Raw genomic sequence first — 17,040 nt, 5'->3', positions numbered from 1 at the left:
AACTTATTTTAACTACCTTTTCTAAATAATTAAAGTCAGAAATAATGGCTAATGATCAACCAAATATTAACTGGATAAACTATCTTGTTCCACTGTAGTTAATTTTTTCTCCTAAATAAAATTATGAGTAATTAGGAGAACTACCAGAATCTAACTCACTCATATTTAATTAAATATCATGAATGAAGGAGAACAGTGTAATAATAGTATACCTTATTCTGTAGAGAAGACAGATTTATAAGCTAGATATATTCATTGTGTCAACTATATCATGGCAAGTGTTCTCACAGTTCCCTGCCAACCCCAATTGCTGAAGAAGCACAGGTTTCATGGATATTGTCATACAAAGGCATCATCAAACTTAGTGATTAGGAATGAGAAAACTTCCTCATTCAGTTATAGAAGCACAGTTAATGTTCCTCTTTATGAGTTGCCAGGGGTAACTAGTTCTCACCCTCCCCATCCTCCTCTTCCATATCAGTGTGTCTCTAACATAAATGTTATTGATTTGCTTTGCAGGCTTCCTTTGATCAATATATGGACAACAAGCACAGAATAATCCAAGCTGTATTTCCTGATAAAGGAACAACTAAGCAGCTCAATGAGGTATTTTGCATTCATCATCTAGAAAAAGGGAAAGAAAATCTGTTAAAAGAACATTACTTTCACATTGGTGAAAGGAATGCCTCTTTTAGATGGATCCTCCTTAATTAGAGCAAAGGACCCTTAGGAAACTTGTTAGGTATAATATAAATATGTCATTAGATATAATAAAATCATTCATATGCCTTTGCCCAACAACTTTAAATTCCCAAAAGAGTTGGTTCATGTTAAAACTTTTGTCATCTCAAAGTGCTTGTGGTAATATGTATGTATGCAGGAAGAGTGGAGGATAAAAATGCCTCCTATACAATGCTTATTCTTGAATGTGCAGCCAACAGCAGATGTTAGATTAACATTCAAGTCAAATGGAGAAGGATACCCACCTAACATACCTCATCATATCACCAAAATTCTTGAGCTTCACTTTGTAAGCACTTGCATTGGAATATATAAATATACTTTGGTCAGTTTGTAACTTGTTTTTATTAAATTTTGTACAAGTGAGCATTTTCTTTTTTTCAGTTAAGATGGGAGCTACAAGGCCTCAGTAGCTTTTACATGGATCCTTACAACTTCAACCTAGATGTTAAAGGTACCATATACCCAGAAAGGAGGGGAACACATAGCTGGCTTAAGAATCAAACTGAGATGAAGATAAGCTTTTGTGTTTCTCCAACAATGGCTTTCATTCCTGAAAATGTCTTACAGGATACTTTTGAGTTGGTTAGACTTCCTATTCTCACTTCATTTTCTTCTATTTGGCACATGGATGTAGCTAATTTAGTCTGTTTAATCCAAGTATTGACGACATGCTAATTAACAGGTTTTCAAAACAATGTTGGATGAAGTAAAGAAGGAATTCCAGGGTAGATTATTAGCAGATTATAGCAGGTTCAAGAGGAACAAGTTGAACAAGAAATCAGTCTAAACATGCTGTTCAATTCTATTTGTTGACAACTTGATAGCAAAGGGTTGTGAAGAATATTTGCAGCCAATTGAATCCATGGATAGTAATACAATTAATTTTTAAACTGCAATTCAGTTCTGATTAAGTGTCATGAATCTTTCAAAAGGAAAATATGATCCTGTTACCTCATCTCTAATTGCTTCTTCTTTTTTCCCTCTTTTTTTTTTATCTAAACTGGATCTGAGTAATAACATAAGAAAGGAAGATATTTGATGAAGGGTGAGAGTGGTATCGGTGGCTGAAAAGATGAGAGAACATAGATTGAAGGTGTTTCAAACACGTAATGAGAAAATCCTAGATTCTCCCGTAAGATCAAAAATTTGTTACCAAGAGTTTGACACAAAGAGAGGAAGAGGTAGACTAAAACTTACCTGGGAGAGATAGTAAAACAAGACTTAATATAGTGATATAGATTGACAAACGATGTGTCTTAGGATGGATTGAAGAAAAGCTATTAGTATGGTGAAAGGTTCAACCCGTTTTTTCTTCCTATATTCCATATGGTTGCTTTTTAATGATTTTCCTCATATCTCCCTCTCTTTCTTTGTCTGCCTTCCTCTTTTTTTCTTTTTTTTGGCTCTCTCTTTCTTTATTTTTATTTGTATTTCAACTTCTTTTGTTCTCTTGTATATTTTTATTTTTATTTTTATTTATTTTTTTTCTTTTAATTTTTTATTGCTATTTTTTGGATAATATTTAATATATATATATATATATATATATATATATATATGTTTTATTTATTTTTTCAATCTTTTTGGACTTTTCATTTGGGTTAATCTATCACGGACCCTAATTAGTTTGGGATAAATGTGTTATTAATGTTGATTTTGATCTAAACCAGTTTGAATACTGTTGGATTCATACTGGAGGTGGCTGGCTCTTCCAATATTGTTTCCTTCATTTCCACAACTCAAAATCTCTAATTAAAAAAAGGGTTCGCTTTTTCTGCAGTTACTGCAGATAAGTTATCTGCAGTAAGTTCAATACGACGTCGTTTTGGGCGAAAATCATGGTGTTTTTATAATTTTAATTTATTTCAGGGTTAAAATAGTCTTTATATTTAAATTTTTTAAGATTTCAATATCAAAACAACGTCGTTTTGAGAATAAATGCAAATAACTTATCTGCATTAACTGCAGTAATATTTTTTCCTTAAAAAAAATAAGTTTCGTGTCACTTGAACCAATGATTGGTGGTGATTATTTTCGGTTTTTGGTTTGGAGTTTGTTGTAAGCATGAATTAATATTCTAGGTGTTTTTTTTCTTTTTAACAAAATAAGAATTTAATTTTTAATGACAACTCAAGGTGTCGGAGGATAAGGATAGAAAAGGGGGTAAAGAGATCAAATGAAATAAAGTATTTTTTGAGTGGTGGTCCTTTTTGTTTAGTTCAAATATACAACCTCCAGCTCTTCACAACGGAACACGCTTCCCACACATTACAGTCAAGATTATAAAACCTAATTAAAATTCATTTAGAAATTTGTTGTTTGAAATTGAATTATATATATATATATATATATATATATATATATATATATATATAGGGATAGGATCAACTTACACCGGGATAAGAATAATAAATCTTATGCTAAATCTTAACCGTTGATTTTCGTGCATTTAACAGTTGAGATTTATTGAAAATTAAAAATTAATTAATGAGTGAGACTTATTATTCTTACATCAGTGTAAAATGATCCTGCCTCACACACACACATATATATATATATGCGTGTATATGTGTGTATACGGAGGTTACTTTAATTTTAGTTGATCGTCAAGATTTTAAGATACTAGTGTATCTAATATTGGTATACTAAATTACAAACTTAAAGTAATATGTTACATTTTTTTTATTAATGATGGAATATTCAAGGAATATTACACTCACAAATCAGGCATAAATACAGAGTACAGACGTACAAGAGGAGAACCCCACAATATCATAATAACTATGTTGTATAGAGTTGGTATATATATGTTTGATTAATTGATTTTGTCTGAATGTTCTGATATAATTGTTAGATTACAAGTAAAACAATAATAGGAATTAAGAACAACTATCAAACAAGAAGTGTCCAAATATATATGTGTAGCGTGAGGTTTTCACTTTTCACTATTCTTATTTGGCATGGCATCTGTGTCCCCTCACAAAAGTTTTTGTTTCGATTATCTTTCAAAGTTCAAAATTCGAACATGTGAAGAAGTATGAGAACCTAAGAACGAATAAAACAAGCAAAGATGCTTTCATTGGTTATATTGGTCTTGTACAGCACAATTATTAGATGTAACCTAACAAGTACATTACAACCAGTGGCGGAGCCACTCCTTTGGCAGCAGGTGCCAAAGTTTAAAAAAAAATTATTTATTATATGTAAATATATAATTAATTATAATTAACAAAGATTAAATTTATAATTTGGCACCACCTAAATAAATATAATTATATTTATGTTTTTCAATCAAAAAAATAAAACCCAATATCTAAATCCTTTTACCTGACCCATAAATTAAAATCATTTTCAAAGTCTTAATTTGTGACTTACAATTGCAATCAGATTTCTCTCTCTTGCTCCTTTTTTCATCTGAGTTGTTGCACAACTTGCTAGCTCTGCGAGACTTCGATTGAAATAGCAATGGCTTACGAAATGAAAAGATGGAAGAATCAAACAAAAATATATTTTGTAAATAGAAAAGTATAATGAAGGAGAATCCCTTTGACTCTAAATGTTGTCTGTATGCTTTAATTTATAGTTAATATCTCAATTATAAAGTGAAATTTATAGAAAAATATTATATTTGTGTGTTTTCATATCCTTATGACAATACTTGGTTCATTACTTATCATGCTATAGGAGGAAAGTGAAATTCTTATGTTTGAAATGCTTACCCAAAAGGTTAATGTCTTTTTATATGTTTGCTTTGATATATAATCATTTAGAAAAATATTTCTGCATTTAATGCATATAAGTTATCTGCATTTACTCTCAAAATAACGTCGTTTTGGGATTGAAAAATTAAAAAATCATAATTATAAAGACTATAATAATCCTAGAATAAATTAAAATTACAAAAACACCATGATTTTTGTCCTAAAACGACGTCGTATTGGGTTTACTGCAGATAACTTATCTACGATGACTGCAGAAACGGGAACCCATAATCATTAACGATTGTTCATTTGAATTTTCAATGTTATATGATATTATTTAATACATAATTTAAATAACTATGCTAGAATTCATAATAATTTTTTTTGATTAATTTGTATAATTATGATAAATATCTTGATAATTTAATATATTAAAAAAATTTGACACCACCTAAATTTTTGGTCTGGCTCCGCCACTGATTACAACTCTAGTTCAATCAATAGCAGACAATACATGCATGTTGAATAAAATTGAAGGATGATTTGTTACACCTTTTATCAATTGTATTTACATTTTTTTTTTCCTTACATTTGCTACGGGACGTTTGATACAAGGTATTTTGTAAGATTCAGGAGAAATTAAATTTTTCTAAATTTTTAATTTTTGAATATTATTGTAAACCGAATGTTTTCATCATATTTCTGAAAATCGAGATTATCGGATAAAAAATTTTCTCATCTACCAAACACCTATTGATATTAATATTAAAGAAACAAATTTTAACTTCTAAAAACTGATTATGTTTCCACGTAAACCAAAAACAGACGGAAAAAAAATTAGTTTGAAAAACATGGAGATGCGGGGGATCGAACCCCGTGCCTCTCGCATGCAAAGCGAGCGCTCTACCATTTGAGCTACATCCCCATTTGGAAATCGTGTAGTACTTTTAAAATATGTTCATAGAGACTAATTATGATCATGCAGACAGCAAAGCTTCGGGTAAACCTTTCATGTCCATTCTGAAACTTTTTGTGTTTTCGTAATTCTGGAACTCCAAGTGATGTTCAATAAGGAACACGATCACCTGAAATTAAATAAAAACTTCAGGACGTGCAGTTCTAATTCTGACAGAGAATTTTTATGTTATGTTTATAAAATTTGTGTCCAGTTTTTTAAGAAACGTAGAAGATCTAGATCATTAGTTATATATTAAATGAGATATTGTTATTATTTATAACCTTGTAAAAAAAAGGTTGAGGTAAGTGTACACAAGTCCTAAAACTAAAAGCTACTCATAGTTTCTTTTCCCAACAACACTTGGGTTGAAGATGCATCCTCCTCATATTGTAAAACTGAGTTATTATCCTGAGTCCTGATGAATGAAACTTCAATTTCCTCATCCAACCAGTGTCTCTCAGGTTAAAGAATCACTCACCAATAATCAGAACAAGAACAAGAACCTTGCTTGAAACTATGAAATCGATAACGATCTCTAACAACAATTTCACGGTTATATATGTCAGAGGCAATCTTGATAGCAGAATGACAGTCTTGGCATATCCTTAAGTTCTTGAAAATATATAAGGGAGAACCTGATGCTGTGCTCATTAGGCCAAAACACAGTGCCAACTTCTCACTATGAGTGAACAATACCTGTTCTACTTCCTCCAATGCTTCCATGCAATCATCCCTACTCGAACAACCAAATAATACTTGACATGTTGTGTTGGGAACATAGCCAGCCAACCTCAACCGGCAAATCATGTCATCAAGCTTTATGTAAATCTCTGCAGTTCGTGGGTGTGACTTATCCCCTGCACTGAACTGATGAAGTTGGCCATCAACATATATGGAGCTCATTCCTGGAACCTTTCTTATACCCCTTTTCTTAAGAACCTGCCTTAGGGAATTTGCCTTGTCTACTTTTCCAGACAATGCATACATGTTTGAAAGTAGGACATGATACTCTGTGTTGAGGGGATCCATCTGAACCAACTCTTGCATAATCTGTTCCCCCAGCTGCAGCTTACCATGTGCATAACAAGAACCCAGAAGAGATCCCAGAACAACTTCATTTGGAGGAATTGGCATCTTCTTCACCAAAATCTCAGCTTCTTCCAAATGTCCAGCTCGACCAAGAAGGTCCACCATGCAAGCATAATGCTCTATCTCTGGCCTTATCTCATAAACAGACTCAAGATCATTGAAGTACTGCCAACCCTGTTCAACTAGACTCGAATGGCTGCAAGCACTTAACAAAGCCATAAAAGTCACAGCATCAGGTTTCACTTCTTCCACCATGCAAGGAAACATGTCCACCACAACTTTCGCCAGTCCATGCATGGCTAACCCACCAAGCATAGCATTCCATGCCACCACATTCCTCCTTGACATGTGCTTAAACACCATCATCGCAGCACTTATCCTACCACACTTTGCATACATGTCAACCAAACTTGTCCCCACCATAACACCAATGTCCCACCCCATTGCTTTAACAGCATAACCATGAACCCACCTACCCACACTCACATCACCAGACTGAGAACAAGCTGTTAAAACCGAACAAAGCGTAACATGACTCAACACAAAACCACAACCAAAAACCATTTCTTTCAGAAGCCAAAAAGCTTCCCTTGTAAACCCATTTCCAACATAACCCACAATCATAACAGTCCAAGCAACCTCATTCCTCTCAGGCATTCCATCAAACACCACTCTTCCACTCTCCACACCTTCCCATTTCACCACACCTTCCAAAACCACTGTCCAAGACACAACACTACGATCCCTCATCTGTTCAAACACCCTTTTTGCCTCACCCAGAAGCCCACACTTAACATACACATCCATCACAGCATTGCAAACCTTAGTATACTCCCCAAACCCAAATTTCACCACACCCACATGAACCTGAGACCCAACCTTCACATCCCCAAGCCTTGCACACGCGTTGAACGCACAAACCATGGCCACCCCATCAACGGTCAGGCCCTCTCTGCGCATTTCGACGAACAATTCGAGTCCTTCTCGGGGGGCGCAGCAACGTAGGAGAGCGGTGTAGTCTACGGAGTCCTTGTGCGAGTGGGGAATTTCGTCGAACAGTTTGCGCGCGTGGGAGGGAAACGCGCAAACTGCATAAAGATGGAGGAGGGCGTTGCGGAGGAAGTGCTTGGGGGATGAGAGGAGGCCGGTCACAGTGGCGGCGGCGTGGAGTTGCTTGCCGGGGAGGAGAGCGGCGGCGCGTGCACATCTTCGGAGAAGAGAGCGAAGAGCGAGAGCGAGCGATGAAGAAGCACAGTGTGGATTAACTGTCATAAGAGGGAGACCCAAAACAAAAATAGCTTAAAATAAAGGGTGGGAAATGCGTAATCTTCTATTCTTCTTGCCATTTGAAATCAAATTACAAATTATTATTTTTTATATATTTATCTACTGATCCGGTTCAAGCGATTTTCTCCATCAATTACAATTATTTTCTACCACCACCCAACATAGCCAAATTTAATATATGGATTATTGAAAAAAGGGAAAAGTTCACCAATGCCCTTGTGTTTTACTCCAGAATCACTTATGCTCATGTGGTTTTTTTCTTATCACATATGCCCCTATGATTTGTAAAAGGGTATGTTTTTTTATCACATATGTCCCTGTGGTTTCTTAATTTTTACAAAGCACACAGACATATGTGATTAAAAAAAAACCACAGAGGCATAAGTGATTCTGAAGTAAACCATAAGAGCATGGGTGAATTTTTCCCTTGAAAAAATGGTTATATTTTATTTGTTTTCACTTTCATCATTGATTTATCTATAAGGAGCATAAGGATTCTATGCAAGTGATTTACATGTCGCATTGAACAACATTATTTTCTCAAATAGATTTAGAGTCAAAATCCCGTTTAAATTTGAACAGCATAACCACACAGAATTCTGGTTTCACGATTAAATTCATGCAAAAAATGGCCAAAAAGAAATCAGAATTCCATACATTACAAATAATGCGATACATTGAAAGAAGCCAATAGTGCCAAATTAGCTAGCAGCACTGCACAACGAACACCTTTGTCCGAGCACTCACAAATCAGAAAATAATAGGAATACGTTGTATCTTAGCGATATTTATGAACCATTACGAGAAAAGGTGAGCCATTGGCTATTTAGAAAGTTTGAAGTAGAGGATCAAGACGATAGCAACAACAAGGACCAAAACAATGCCGCCAATCATCCACTTGTTCTTGTTCATCCTTCTTGACATGTTGGACAAAATTCTCTTGCTCTTGCCTATGTTATCATCCACTCCATGAAGCTGCATGAGAGAATATAACCATCAGTAGATCAAGGGAATGTACTTTCACCACTGCCACTCAGGGTAAAGAACACTTCATATTTTCAATTAAATTTTGAAAACAATATAACAGATTACAAGTTAATATTTTTGATGAACCAGCTATCCTAAAAAGTAAAGCTGTTTGGTGAAAAGACATGATAGACATGAATGATATATATATATATATATATATATATATATATATATATATATATATATGATTTGATATTTTTCATTTTAAATGACATAAGTTATGTCATTTTAGGAGAAATATAGACACAAGAAATAGAAATCATGGGAGAGAAAGTAGGTGATTTTTTTTTAATTTAAATTTTAAATAAAAAAATATTTTGTGTCTATCTCTCTCTTAAAATGACATAACTTTATGTCATTTAAAATGACAAACATTTTTCTCATATATATATATATATCTCCTCACGGAAGAGTTCTTTGTACTTGAAACACAGATAACGTATCGGCCTATTGCACCTTGTGTGACACAGTGAACCAACTATCTAAAAAACTTGGGTGGTTACATGAAGACGAGATTGGTTTTTATATCTAACAATGTTAAAGCAAATTCAAATGCATAAAATTTAGAGATATAAGAAACAAAATAAAAACTGCTACAAGATAGTCGGCATTTATACAAATATTAGAATGAAGAAGTTGACAAGCGATTTCCATCATAACTCAAAGGTAACAGTCACGGAGAGCATGCATACTGAAATTACTGTATTAGAAAACTAAAATTCTTAAAAGAATCATTTTACTAATAGAGTCACAATCACAGAATATATTAAAAAAGAAAGAAAAAAGATTACCGTGTTATGAGCATGCAACAGAGATTGTCGCTGTGAATGCAAATCCTGAAGAATTGAAACGCCAAGCTCTTCTGTTTCTAACATTGTTCTCCTACTATCCTTAACTCTTTCACCGGTCTTGTTCAACCTCTCAGTTGAAGTCATTAATCTTCCTCTCTGATCAGCTGATGCCTAATGTATTTACATTAGAAGTTGGGGTCAGCTTTGGTGGTACCAATCCAAGAAACAGGAGTGTTCAGAAATCAAGATTGAATCTAAGCTCAATCATTCCCCATATCTAGAAATCAGACAAGAGAAATGCCATTTGGCACAATAGGATTGAAGACAGGTGATACTTTTGGACAAGTAAAGTACATTTATAATCTAATACAATAAAATCTTGGATGCCCAACCAAACAGTTAACCGAATATTTATACCTATCTAAGCATCCATTGGCAGAAAAAGAAACATTAATCATTTAAAATAAAATAAAAATTATCCATTAATGATCAGATTGAAACTTTAATCCTTATGTAATATTAATATAAATTAGAATAATAAGTATTTTCTGAATAATTTTACCTTAAGTCTAAATTAGTTGAGTATAATACATACAAAAATTACAAACTATTCCAATTTTTAAAAATTACTATGAAGTTATTTCTGCATTGCATGTGTAACACACTAGTATTTTAAATGTTAAAACACTTGTCTACATTGTATGTGTCACTAAAATAAACAGACAAGCTGATAGGGCCCTGGCTGGCAGTCATAGAATTAGTTAGGTGATTATGATAACAAGGGCAGGGGCTTAGCTTAGATAGTAGAAGAGGGTAGAAGGGAGATTCATTCTTAACTGTCAGCATTGGGAAATCGAGCAGTATCTCAGTTGTGGAAAGGGGAAGCCCTTTGTTGAAGGGGAAACTCTTGGAGGGAGAATACTTCAATTTTTCTGTTTAGATTTAATTCACCAGTAATAGAACATTCTTATTATTTCTCTCTCTTATACAATTCTTCATTTCTTGTTTGTGGGTTCGTAACAATTTGATCCGACCTACAAGATCCTCAGTTGGCAGACATTGAATAAAGAGTTGAAGCACTGGAAAATTATGTGGAATTTTTTAAGAAAATGACCAGCAATATGGAGCTCAATTGTCTGAAATCAAGAAAAGTACGGATGGGATTGATGGAATCATGCAACTTCTTGGACAATATATGCAGAAGCAGGGTATCAAATTCAATGAAGATAGCACTAATGAGCAGCCTGTTCAAGACCGAATCCGCCTCCTTTGAACAAGCATAACAAGGAGAACATGGAGGGAAGTGATTCAGAATGAGGTAGTGAGGAATCTCATTCTTGGGTAAGAAAGGGCAAGTTACCCACTTTTGCTGACGGCGATCCTGTGGGATGGATAGCAAGGGCTGAAGAATTCTGAGGAACAGAAGATCAAGCCATCAGAGAAGATGCAATCGGCTTTCATTGGCAGGGACAGATCTGTTGTGCACTCGTTTTGGTTCTGGAGAAAGAAGACACTCAATTTGTTTTGAGAAGGATTTTCGTCAGCATTGATCCAAAGGTTTGGGGGAAAGAGTTTGGGGGATGTATAAGAAAGCCTAAACACACTGAGACAGACAGGTTCCATGGAGGAGTATGACCAAGAATTTAAGTTGTTGGTTGCATAAGCTGCTGTAACTTCGGAGGATCAATTGTTAGGTTATTTTCTGGGGGCCTGCGACAAGAGGTCAAGTGTAAGGTGGGTGCTATTTTGGTCCACATAGGCACATACTTTGATCTTGATTTCATCTATGTCCTCCCATTCAAAGAGCTTCAAAGCAGTCTCTTAATTGATCATTAAAGTAACAGTTCCAATGTGATCTACAAATCAACTTTTTTATGCAATGGCTAAAGTATTAGTAATGAGAGAGTAACGTGGCTTGCTTGGAAAGGAAAAGCTATATCAGCAACAGTAAGTCATTACTTAACTCATTAATTTTACTAGAAAAGTACATAACTACAAAGAAAAAGGATGATCAAAATGTTTCCTCATTGTAGTTTGACAACAAAATCAATCATCTTTTAGCATAAAAAAAGGTTGTTAAAATAAATTAACCATACCGTCATAGCATCTGCCATGCCTGATTCCAACAACTCATCCCGTGCAGAAGGGTTGAAGTTACCAGACACAATTTTCTTAACTTCACTTTTAAGATTGTTTAGATCCGATTTATACTCCCGCAACTTAGCAAGAAGCACAGCCTTGATATTTGGCTGCAAACTTCTTGCCTCAAGGTCCATTTTTCGAATCTACAAATTGATTACCAAAACAACATCAGAACTCGAGGAAAAAAAAAAAAAGAACCAACTTTACAATTGAGGGGGCAAGGGGAGGGGGAGAAGGTACCAGAGCCTCTGCTTCATCAATTCCTGCCTTTACTTCAGAAACTTTTTGTTTCTTTTGCTCTGCAGATCAAACAGAAAATGATAAAACTTATTAATGGAATATATGTTGCTCCAACATAAAATCACAAGATTCAATCCTTTCTCCATCCTAGATAAAACCTTTGAAAATTCGTCATTCCTACAGTTCATTACTTCAAGAATAATTACTAATTAAGACATTTTTTCATGAATATGTCAAAATCCATAGGAATTATAGTGAGCCAAATAACCTTGTCACATGAAATGAGTGTTAGAATTTACTTTATTCCATGATGAGTACATTAGAATGCTTCCCCACCCTATCAACTAACAAAAGAACAGAAACAAGGAGGGGCATTAAACATAAAAAAGAGCAGTCATGTGCTAAAAAGCTCCCGCTATGTGCAGAGTTCAAGGAAGGGTCTACAGAAAGCAGCTTTGTCTTGCATTTGCAAGAGGCTAATTACATAAATCGAATATGTGACCTACGAGGCATATGGCACAACAACACCAAAGACTCTCTGACTTTGAGAGGGTAGGGGTGAGGGTCGATTGTACGCAATTTTATCCTTATATTTTTGCAAAGCGACTACGTCTGAGATTCTAACTCTTGACCTCCCAGCCACCAAAAAGCAACCTTACCACTACTCCAAGGCTATGAGGGGGGCCAAACATAATTTGGGGGGGGGGGAATAGCTCTGAAAAATTATAGTTAAAGGTATAGAAGTGGTAGCATGGTGGAACTTTACCTAGCCATTGTTAAATGTTAACCTTTAAAATCTAACATTAAAAACCCACAGAATGCAGTTTCTGCTCCCAATCAGGGCTTACAACTTCAAGAGACAAAGCCATAGATATTCCAAATCTAATACATTAGTAAGACCTAAGGCATTGCCCCTTCCAAATTTATACTTTTCACTTATAGGCATCTGCCAAGAGATTTTTTAAGTGCTGTATATAGGAGGATACAAAAACACTCATGTCTTCAACCATGACCAAATAAAGATAATAAGAGCTGGGAGGCTTTGGAAAATATCAGGAGTAGAAACTTTCTGGAGGGAATTTCTATAACTAGGGGCTACACATCAATACATTTTCGGTAAAAAGGAGCTAAACACCAATAAGATTAAAGGGTCCTAATTCATGTCATATGCCATTTAGGGCTTTAAATTGCAGACCACATCAAGTGATGCGGCTGCAACATCTCAGTTGCAATGACTACCGCAACCGTATCAGGCCATGATTGTGTGGCTACATCAACCCTCAATGACCGCAACACAACTCGGATTGCGGTCATTATCCACATTTTCCATGATCCACATTTGAGCATTCTAATCGGAGCATGTTATAAATAAAAAAAATAAAAGTCTAAGAACTCAAATAAACTTTTAGACTATATTCTACGATCAAAAGGAAAACCTATATACAAAATTAGTAAAAGAACTTAACGAAATAACTGAACTTATTCAATCGAACACAAATAATCATACTGGTTATAAACCCAGAATCATCAATCACAGAACAACGACTCATTAAAAAGAAGAAGAAGAAACGTAAGATCAAGCAAGAATCTTCAAGTACCTCCATTAAGAGCACCAGCCGCAGTGCACTTTTTCGATAGATTCGCCGAAAGCTCGCAGTACTGGCGTTCGTATCCCTCGAACACGTTGCTCATCGTCCACGACCTTCTATGCTCTCTGTTCATTCACGATCAACAATAAAAAACACTATTAGCGAACTTAACTAAACGAAATTGGAACCTAGGGATCGAGAATTAGAAACCGAAACCCTAATTCGATCAACGCAACATGAAAACGTGAAAGTTGGGCGATGGTCGGCGAAGCAAAAATTCGACTGAGAAGTAAATGGTAAAGAGAGAGAGAGAGCGTGCGATCGAAACTGAGATGCGTACCTGCGGTGACCGGAGAATCAGAGATGACGCCGGAGGTTTCAGAAACCGCGGGAAATTTGACCGGAGAACGGTGGCGAAGATTCCAAATGAAAAGTGGGTGCGTTTCGTTTGGGTGAAGGATTAAAACGGCAACATAGGGAAAATTAGTGGAGTATGACTAGGATCCCATCTTGACTTTTTCTAATTTTTTTTTATTATGAAAAAAAAAATCATTTTAAATCAGAGTATTTCATGAATATTAACGAAAATTTATAAGGAGATGTTATAGTTACTACCTCTTTTTATTACTGCTAAATCGTAACTCTTGATTTCCGTCAGTCTAACGGTTATAATATATTGAGTCATACTTATTAATTAATTATTAATTTCCAATATATTATAACCGTTAGATTGACGAAAATCAACGGTTACGATTTAGTAGTAACAAAAAGAGGTAGTAACTATAACCTTTCCCAAATTTATAATAGTACTTCTAATATATTAATGGGAAAGGATATTGTAACAACCAATTAGTGTTACTACTAATATTACTACCAATCAATTTCACTGTTAGATCGATTATGTTGATCCAACGGTTATATTTATTTCCATCTTTGTATTGTTATGATTCCCCATATTTAATACTTTATATTTATTTTCACCTTTGTATGGTTATGATTTCTCATATTTAATGCTTTCAAATTAAATATGAGAAATCATAACCATACAAAGATAGAAATAAATATAACCGTTGGATCAACATAATAAATCTAACGGTGAAATTAATTGACTGTAATATTGGTAGTAACATTACTTGGTTGTTACAATATCCTACTCTATATTAGTACTAGTATATTACCTGTGCGATGCACACAGAAAAAGATCAAAAATTTTGTCGTCCGCCGGGGTTGGTTAATCGCACTGCAAACCTTATATTTACAGAAAAACTGTGTCGTTATTTTGTTCTATATTTCAGGTGAAAAAAATTACAGCATTAATACATAGCTTTGCAAATATCAATCACAAACAAAAATCTGTTATTCAGATAGATAATTAATCTTTCATACAACTACATCATAATACACCATAATACATTATAATACACCATGTTAACATGAGAAAGTGATATAAAAAGAAAAATGCGTACAAATCATTGCTAACTATAACATTCATCAACAAAATCAAGGTAACAATAACACCAAGCAAATATGGATTTAAAATATCAGCTTTTACCTATAATATGAAAACGCTATTCATTCAGTGTCATTTCTTAGCAATCATTGGAGGGATGAGTTCAACACTTACTAAATATGTCATTTCTTGTGTGATTTTTGTTCCTTGTGCCTATGATACAAAAGGCAAAAACTAATTAAATAAGTAACACTAATATGTTAACATTCAAAAGTCATAGTATTAGCAAAAAAAAAAGATTGGATTAAATTTTTTTAAGGACCAAACAAAATGTTGTCTGAACGGGATTTGAATGCAACTTAATCAAATAAGCATGTATAAGTCATATTTTTTGCTTACATTGCAATAAATGCATATGAACAGAATCAAAGCAACTACACTAATCTTTGAGATGGACTTTCATTTATTGCAATCACAATTAAAAAATAATAATAAATAATTATTATTTTCAAGGATTTATGTCGTTAGCATTTGAAATTTTACAAATTTGTATTTACAAAAATTAAAATCAGATTTAGGAATTTAATTATAAAAGAAGAAGGATGAAATTTTAATTTAATTATAAAATGTGTTTGTGGGTCGGCCCTCCGGGCCGAGTCCAGTTTGCCACCTCTAACTATCAGCATGTAAAAGGTTTTTATATTTATCCACTAAAAAACATTTTTATAGTTGCGTCTGGGTTTTTATATTTTATCTCAGAGATGAACTTTCATTTACTACAATCAGATTTATAAAATAATAATAAATAATTATATTTTTTTAAAAGGATTTGTGTCGTTAGTCTTTGGAATTTCACAAATTTATATTTACAAAAATTGAAATCAAATTTAGTAATTTAATTATAAAAGAAGAAGGATAAAATTATTAACCAAAAAAAAAAAGGATAAAATTTCAGTTGAATTATAAAAATATATTAGCGGGCCGGCCCTCCGGGTCGAGCCCAGTTTTCCACCTCTAACTTTTAGCATTTTATATAAATAAATTTTTTTTGTAAGGATTAGTGTCGTTAGTCTTTGGAATTTCACAAATTTGTATTTATAAAAATTGAAATCAGATTTAGTAATTTAATTATAAAAGAAGAAGGATAAAATTTCAGTTGAATTATAAAAATATATTAGCCGGCCAGCCCTCCGGCCGAGCCCAGTTTTCCACCTCTAACTGTCAGCATTTTATATAAATAATTTTTTTTTTGCAAGGATTAGTGTCGTCAGTCTTTGGAATTTCACAAATTTGTATTTACAAAAATTGAAATCAGATTTAGTAATTTAATTATAAAAAAAGAAAGATAAAATTTCAATTGAATTACAAAAATATATTGGCGTGCCGGCCCTCCAGGCCAAGCCCAGTTTTCAACCTCTAACTGTTAGCATTTTACATAAATAATTATTTTTTGCAAGTATTTGTGTTAATTACACTTTTGCAATAAAAAAATGAAAGTTTAATTTCTTTCTTACGTACTAAATTAAAATTTTAATTTTTATAGTTCTTAAATTTTAATAATTTTTTTTTACAGAAGGACAGACGTCATTTTTTATCTAAATTTAAAATTTAAAACTTTTTATATTAATTATACATACATTTTATATAATATTTTGCTATTTTAATTTATGATTTCTATATATTTTTTAATTGGTTATGCATGTATATTTAAATTTTTTATGTTAAATAATTTTTTTAAAAAATACATGTATATTATTTTAAGGGTTCGCTTTTTCTGCAGTTACTGTAGATAAGTTATCTGCAATAAGCCAATACGACGTCGTTTTGGGACGGAAATCATGGTGTTTTTGTAATTTTAATTTATTTCAGGGTTACAACAGTCTTTATATTTATAATTTTTTAAGATTTCAATACCAAAACGACGTCGTTTTGGGAATTAATGCAGATAACTTATCTGCATTAACTGCAGAAACATTTTTCCTTATAAAAGAAGAAGGATAAAATTTCAGTTGAATTATAA

General features: G+C 33.4%; 3 protein-coding genes and 1 non-coding gene across 5 annotated transcripts; 1 reads left to right on the top strand and 3 right to left on the bottom strand.

The window, feature by feature from the left end:
• Nucleotides 1-271: 271 nt before the first annotated feature.
• On the top strand, nt 272-1,613 carry LOC133310651 (uncharacterized). Its single transcript, XM_061511610.1, has 5 exons — nt 272-439; nt 520-606; nt 881-1,030; nt 1,126-1,326; nt 1,427-1,613. The coding sequence occupies exons 1-5, from the start codon at nt 272-274 to the stop codon at nt 1,529-1,531; spliced, it is 711 nt and encodes a 236-aa protein (XP_061367594.1). The 3' UTR covers nt 1,532-1,613.
• A 3,684-nt stretch (nt 1,614-5,297) lies between these two features.
• On the bottom strand, nt 5,298-5,370 carry TRNAA-UGC (transfer RNA alanine (anticodon UGC)). The gene has a single exon. It is a non-coding gene; the product is annotated as a tRNA-Ala (tRNA).
• A 339-nt stretch (nt 5,371-5,709) lies between these two features.
• Nucleotides 5,710-7,764, bottom strand: LOC133310649 (pentatricopeptide repeat-containing protein At5g15340, mitochondrial). Its single transcript, XM_061511609.1, has one exon. It carries the CDS (start codon nt 7,762-7,764, stop codon nt 5,878-5,880), a length of 1,887 nt encoding a protein of 628 aa, XP_061367593.1. The 3' UTR covers nt 5,710-5,877.
• Nucleotides 7,765-8,348: 584 nt separating this feature from the next.
• LOC133310648 (vesicle transport v-SNARE 11-like) lies at nt 8,349-14,039 on the bottom strand. Of its 2 annotated transcripts, XM_061511607.1 has the most exons (6): nt 13,911-14,039; nt 13,580-13,695; nt 11,982-12,040; nt 11,696-11,884; nt 9,600-9,770; nt 8,349-8,754 (listed from the first exon to the last, which is right to left on the bottom strand). In XM_061511607.1, the coding sequence occupies exons 2-6, from the start codon at nt 13,671-13,673 to the stop codon at nt 8,602-8,604; spliced, it is 666 nt and encodes a 221-aa protein (XP_061367591.1). In that variant the 5' UTR covers nt 13,674-13,695; nt 13,911-14,039; the 3' UTR covers nt 8,349-8,601. The 2 variants fall into 2 exon arrangements, with proteins under 2 accessions (XP_061367591.1, XP_061367592.1); XM_061511608.1 differs by lacking the exon at nt 13,911-14,039 and having other exon boundaries at nt 11,982-12,038; nt 13,580-13,663.
• Nucleotides 14,040-17,040: the final 3,001 nt, after the last annotated feature.

Source organism: Gastrolobium bilobum, unplaced genomic scaffold, assembly GCF_033153095.1.
Source record: "Gastrolobium bilobum isolate Gb01-03AN ecotype WA unplaced genomic scaffold, APGP_CSIRO_Gbil_v1 utg113285, whole genome shotgun sequence".
In the NCBI taxonomy this organism is placed as follows: domain Eukaryota; kingdom Viridiplantae; phylum Streptophyta; class Magnoliopsida; order Fabales; family Fabaceae; genus Gastrolobium; species Gastrolobium bilobum.
Note: the sequence above shows the minus strand (reverse complement) of the source record. Positions and strands in the feature narration are given on the sequence as shown.